Consider the following 6,821-nt stretch of genomic DNA (forward strand, 5'->3'; position numbering starts at 1 on the left):
TATAAAGCTTTTCTTCAAACACACAATCAATTTTTCATCGAATCCTTTTACTATTGCTTACTTGGTTTCCAACTCAAATCCAACAATAATCTCTTCATTTTTAATTCATGCTCGTCATCAACATCTAATCTCAGATACACCAAAAACGTTTTCTCTAATTTATGAATTTTCTACCAATAAATTAGAGATTACGACAAGTTGTAGGAATCAATAGTCCACAAAGAGAAAAAACATAGTAGGAAACTCAAACATAGATTATTATATGTTAACAGAAAATGTTTAATGTTAAGCTTTATCATAAAATATTTAACGTTAAGATTTAATGTTAAGCTTTATCTTAAAATATTTAACGTTAAGCCTTAACGTAAAATGTTAACATTAAATATTAGATAAGTTAAACAGCTAACATTTTACGTTAAGCTTTAAGGAAAATGTTAGCATTAAATAATATATATTAGACAGATAATGATGTAGGTATCAAGTAATGTTAACAATGACATAAATCTAATTTCTGGTTTATATTAGTTGTTAGTGAATAAACTTGTTTATGAAAAAATTATAACTAACAAGTAACAAAAGCAGTGACCTCATTGTGATATGTTATTTAACGTGTAAAACATAAATTTAGATGTAGTTTATTAATTTATATATGATACAAATGAGGTCACTGCTAACTTTTCTAGTAACGGCTAATATAAATACTAACACCTAATAATGTCAATGTGAGGCATATAGTTAGCGTAAGATGAAAATATTTACATGCTAACGATAAAGTAATGCAAGGCACATAGTTAGTGTCTATTATGAATGATAACAGCAGTTCCAGCTATGTTAAAATTAAAGTTAATCAATACTAGGAATGATACCGACTATTGAAACAACTTTTAGTCAATAACTAATTTTCTATAGATACAACCATTGATGCCATGAATAACAATTTTGGGCAATGGTTAGCACGTAAGATGTAAACTACCAGCTATTAGATTATATATCTTACACTCTTCGTTTATTTCTCTGTCGTGTGCAGGGAAGTTCTCACCGAAGTTCCATCAATCAAAAACTAGTCTTGTATTTTTTCTTCACTCTGAGCATCCAGTTCTGCAGAAATTCAATCTCTTCGGTTCGCGCCGAGAGATTTGGTTCAATCAATTTTTGGTTGTGTTAGGAGTTAATCTTCTCTCCTACCTCGATGAGATAATTTTATTGGATCCACAACTGTGGAGATAGAAAAGAGAAAAAAAATTATTGTGATAATGGATTAGAAAAGAAGAAAGAGCCAGCATATTATTATTCGGTAAAAAAATTTAGAGAGATACAAGAGGTAGAAGGAAGAAGAATGGGCAGGGGCAGAGATATGGGGTAGGACAAGGGCAGGGACAATATTGGGGTTTAGAAGTATCAATAGTATTTAGGGTATTTACTTAATTATGAATTTTTCTAGGTATATGTGGCCTAATTATGCATTCAGATTTGATAGGAACTTCTAATAATACACAGAGATGCTTCAATATTTTATATTTATTATTTTTAACAGAAAAAAGATACGTTAGCCGACATTAATAATTGAGTAAATAACGATTAGGCTCAAAAAATAAGAAAACGTCTTAACATTGGGTTGGGGTCAACGCTTCATCCGATTAGTCCTCCTGATATGTTAGCTAATGTTAATAATGGACACGTGTCAACATAGTAACTAACCATAGAGAGTAAAACAGAACACGAACTCTTTAAGAGGAAATCATTAAAACTTGTTTTCATCTGCCGTAGTTACCAAGAAACTAAGATTGTTTATTCATTAACTACTGATTTGATTAAGACAGGTGATTGATCAACCTTTAAAGACCGTCATGTCTTTTGCGTCTTGTCCTCCTCTGTTTCTGAAGACGAGAAATACTTGAAAAAGGTTCGTTCTCTTATGGGTTTTTTCTTTCTTTCTTTTTCTTGTTCTTGTAAGCTGTGTAACTCTCCTTATCTCCATACGGCTAATTTAGGTTTTACAGTATACTAGTTTCCTTTTAACACTGTGAATGAATACTCCATAGTTTTCTGATAAGCTCGTTTTGCCTTTTTTTGTTTATGATAAGGTATTTCAGTTTCAAGGCAAAGCTTCAAATGAGCAATATAAAGCTAGGCGTTGAAGTCATAAGCGCACATGGTCTATTTCAGAGAGACAAGCAAAACTCATGTAGCCCTTTCGTGGAGCTCAAGTTTGATAACCAGATATTCCGCACAACGACCAAACCCAACGATCCAAACCCCGTCTGGCACGAGTCTTTCTACTTCCTTGTCTCTGATCCTTCCTTCCTCTCCACCCGTACACTCGAAGCCCATGTCTTCAGCTACCAGGACGAAACCGATGCTAAGCCCTTTCTTGGCAAAGTTCGAGTCAATGGAACATCCTTTGTTCCTCGCTCTGAAGCAGCTCCTTTCAACTACCCTCTAGAGAAACGCAGCGTTTTCTCTCGAGCGCGTGGGGAGCTTGGTTTGAGAGTCTTCATCACTGACGACCCTTCTATCACACCTTCTGTCTCAGAATCTCCTCGAGCTTATATCCCCAGCCCGCGGAGAGAACATGTAAGCTCCCTAATCACAGATGATGCTAATGAGAGAAGAGAGCTTAAGAAGCCTACAACACGTACGTTTTATAACGCTACCCCTTCAGTGAACCAACAACAGCCGGCGACGATGAACTATGGCATGCACGAGATGAGAGCTGCTGCGCCAATGCCTCCAAGAGTAGTTCAATACAACGGTCCAACTCCACCATCAGATTTCTCAGTCAAAGAGACGAGCCCTTTCCTGGGAGGTGGACAGATCATTGGAGGACGAGTGGTTCGTGGTACAAAGAGACCAGCAAGCGGCGCATATGATCTCGTTGAAGAGATGAGGTTTCTCTTCGTGCGAGTCGTGAAGGCGCGTGACCTCCCCGACAGAGACCTTACGGGCAGCTTAGACCCTTACGTTGAAGTAAAAATAGGAAACTTCAAAGGCGTTACAAGACATTTGGACAAGAACTCGGATCCGGAGTGGAACCAAGTCTTTGCCTTTGCTAAAGAGAATCTTCAGTCTAACGTTCTTGAAATAGTGGTGAAGGATAAAGACCTTGTCCTTGACGATTACGTTGGGACTGTTCGGTTTGATCTCCAAGAGGTTCAGTCTCGCGTTCCTCCGGATAGTCCTTTAGCTCCCGAGTGGTACAGACTTGAGAACAAAAGACAAGAGAAGAAGAAGAGAGCTGAGATAATGCTTGCTGTCTGGGAAGGTACTCAAGCAGATGAAGCTTTCGGGGATGCGGTTTTCTCGGACTCATTGACATCTTCAGACAGCTCGGACATTATATCGGCCAACCTCCGCTCGAAAGTGTACCATTCTCCTCGGCTATGGTACCTAAGGGTGAGGATAATAGAGGCTCAGGACGTGATCATCGTCTCCGACAAGTCCCGTCTTCCCGAGGCCTTTGTGAGGATCCAGATGGGTAATCAGATGTTGAAGACTAGAGTCTCTCAGAGAACGTTTCATCCGACATGGGACCAGGAGTTCATGTTCGTAGTCGCGGAGCCGTTTGAAGAAAACCTGGTCCTCTCGGTGGAAGACCACTCTGAACCTAACAGAGATGAGCCTGTAGGCAAAGCTGTGATTCCTCTCGCTGCTATTGAGAAACGTACGGATGATAAAAAGTTTCGTAGCCGCTGGTTTCATCTGGAAGATTCCATCTCAGACGCAATGGATGAAGACAAAGCCAAGAAGGTGAAGTTCGCTACTAGGATCCATGTGGCCGCGGCTCTTGAAGGAGGCTACCACGTTTTCGATGAGTCCACTTACTACAGCAGCGATCTCAGGCCAACGGCGAAACAGCTCTGGAAACCGCCGATAGGAGTCTTGGAGCTTGGGATACTTAACGCAAACGGGCTCCACCCGGTGAAAACTAGAGACGGGAAAGGTGTGTCGGACACGTACGTTGTTGCTAAATACGGTCACAAGTGGGTTCGGTCGAGAACTGTAATCAACAGCTTGAGTCCAAAGTACAATGAGCAGTACACATGGGAGGTTTTCGACCCCGCAACGGTCTTAACCATCTGCGTCTTCGACAACGGTCATTTCGGAGAAGGAAAGAACAGAGATCAGACGATTGGGAAAGTACGTATCAGACTCTCAACTCTCCAGAGTGGTCGTGTGTACACAAACGCTTACCCATTACTTGTTTTACAACCATCTGGTCTCAAGAAAAGAGGCGAGCTTCACTTAGCCGTGAGGTTCACATGCACATCAGTCTCCAACATGCTGATGAAATACACAAAACCACTCTTGCCTAAGATGCATTACACACAGCCTTTATCCGTTAACCTACAGGAAGTGCTTAGGGTGCAGGCTCTCAACATAATGGTGGCTCGACTAGGCCGGTCAGAGCCGCCTCTTAGACGTGAAGTTGTTGAGTATATGACGGATGCTAAGACCCATCTGTTCAGCATGAGGCGAAGCAAAGCCAACTTCTACAGGTTCACCGCCGTGTTTTCTGGAGTGATGTCGGTGTGGAAATGGATGGGGGAAGTGTGCAGCTGGAGGACGCCGGTGACGACGGCGCTGGTGCACGTGCTGTACACGATGCTTGTGATGTTCCCGGAGATGATTTTGCCGACTGTGTTTCTTTACATGGCTGTGATTGGGCTGTGGAACTACAGGTTTAGGCCAAGGTTTCCTCCTCATATGGACACCAAACTGTCTTACGCAGAGAGTGTGAATGCTGATGAACTGGACGAAGAGTTTGATATCTTCCCGACCATGAAGGCTCCGGACATTGTTAAAATGAGGTAACAAACAGATTTTTATTTTTTTTATTTGAATACTAAAAAGTTCGGGCCGAAACCCATTACCACAGACCTGAAACTACTACATTTAATATTAGTTTCATCTGGTTGGTCACTCCAACTGAAAACCTCTGAAAGGATTAAAGAAACAAATCTTAATATGGTGTTTGGCTCTGTCGTTCTTGTTTGTCAGGTACGACCGGCTGAGAATTGTGGCGGGGAAGATACAGTCGGTGGTGGGAGACATAGCAGCACAGGGAGAGCGCGTGCAGGCTCTGTTGAGCTGGCGTGATCCACGCGCCACCGCAATATTTGTGACGTTTTGCTTGATCATAGCCATGGTTATGTACATAACACCTTTTAAACTGTTTGCTCTCCTCTCTGGTTACTACTTCATGAGACACCCTAGGCTCCGACACCGTATTCCCTCCGCTCCACTCAACTTTTTCCGACGACTTCCGGCCATGACGGACTCTATGCTCTGAATCACATGCTTGTATATAAATATATCGTCTTCATTGCATTTGAATTTGAATTTGTATCTATCTATATATCTGCATCCAGATATGTGTATATATGTTGAGAATCTTACATTCATGAACTCATTACTGGAATTAGAAAAAACAAGATTGGACCCTATATCAATCACTTTCAAGAATAATATATGCAAACTATAAAAATTGAAGCTCAGTTAACTTATTTCCTGGAGGTGTGATTATTTGTATATTAATTATAATAAATTTATGTGTATACTAAATGTTGCAGAAATATATTGATATTAATTAAGTATAACATTAAATATCAGAAACAATAAAAGTTTAAAATAAACTCAAATAAATCACATGAACAACAAATTCTATTGAATTACAAAATATATAATAAATAACAAATTAATTATTTTTTATTTTAACCAAAATTTGACTTATAAAAGTGAATACTTACAATATATTTATAAATTTTATCATATGCACATATAAACACATAATGTTATTTAAGAAATAGCCACGCAGATGTGACATTATAAGCGGAATGAATCAGAGCTAAATTATATTGGATGCACTAACTGGATAATATATTGCTGTTATTTAGAAAAATAAATAAATAGATAATATATAGTTCTAAATATAAACTTTAACATGTGTTAAGAATTTATTTTTGCATAAAATATTACATAATTTACAAATTTTAATCTTTTTAAACAATGAATAGTATTTTAATCCTTTTAAACAGTAAATGATATTTTATTTATTTATTAATTTTAAAATAGATTAGTTTACCAATTTAATATAAGGGCAATTGTCAATAATAGCACTTTTGAAGTTTATGCCTCAAAAATAGCACTAGAAGGAGAAAGTCACAAAAATGTCATTTATTAAAGGGTAAAATATCCTTAATACCCTTGGTTTAAAATTAAATAAACAAAAAAAAATAAAAAAAATAAAAAAAAAACCCTTGGTTTAAAATTAAATAAACAAATAAAAAAAAATAAAAATAAAAAAAAAAAGAAATTTTTTTTATAGATTCAGATTCAAATTTTTATTATTTTTTTATTATTATTTTTTTTCGAAATTTTTTTTTATTTTTTTTTCAAATTTTTTTTTTATAATTTAAAAATACTTTTTGAAACTGTTTTTAAAATTTTTATTTTTTATTTTAGTATTTATTTTTTATAAAATTTTAAACCCTAATTCCAAAACTCCACCCCCTTAACTCTAAACCCTAAGGTTTGGATTAATTAACCCAAGGGGTATGTATAAGTGTATATTTACCTCTTTAATGAAACATATTTTTGTGACTTTGAGCCTTGAGTGCTACTTTGGGAACAAAAACTTGGTTTGGTGTTATCCTAGTCTTTTTCTCTTAATATAATTCCATATTTAATTCATTTATTACTTCTATTTTATATAATATAGTCTATACTTATAAAATTTATAAAATAGCTTGTTTATATTCAAATTTTAATTAAAACTAATTTATAATAATACTATAAAACTAATTTCAAAATTAATATATGCA

The 6,821-nt window shown here is 36.7% G+C and overlaps 1 protein-coding gene across 2 annotated transcripts; it reads left to right on the forward strand.

The window, feature by feature from the left end:
• The first annotated feature begins 520 nt into the window (after positions 1-520).
• On the forward strand, positions 521-5,444 carry LOC103853319 (FT-interacting protein 3). 2 transcript variants are annotated; one of them, XM_009130245.2, is made up of 3 exons: positions 521-1,903; positions 2,094-4,808; positions 4,999-5,444. In XM_009130245.2, exons 2-3 carry the CDS (start codon positions 2,113-2,115, stop codon positions 5,288-5,290), a joined length of 2,988 nt encoding a protein of 995 aa, XP_009128493.1. In that variant the 5' UTR covers positions 521-1,903; positions 2,094-2,112; the 3' UTR covers positions 5,291-5,444. The 2 variants fall into 2 exon arrangements, with proteins under 2 accessions (XP_009128493.1, XP_033140938.1); XM_033285047.1 differs by having other exon boundaries at positions 521-4,808.
• Positions 5,445-6,821: the final 1,377 nt, after the last annotated feature.

This window comes from Brassica rapa, chromosome A02 (assembly GCF_000309985.2).
Source record: "Brassica rapa cultivar Chiifu-401-42 chromosome A02, CAAS_Brap_v3.01, whole genome shotgun sequence".
Classification (NCBI taxonomy): Eukaryota; Viridiplantae; Streptophyta; class Magnoliopsida; order Brassicales; family Brassicaceae; genus Brassica; species Brassica rapa.

Coding starts and splice junctions, on each gene's coding strand:
- LOC103853319 (XM_033285047.1), top strand. CDS start 2,077: ATGATAAGGTATTTCAGTTTCAAGGCAAAGCTTCAAATGAGCAATATA. Junction 4,809..4,998: donor CCGGACATTGTTAAAATGAG/GTAACAAACAGA, acceptor CTTGTTTGTCAG/GTACGACCGGCTGAGAATTG.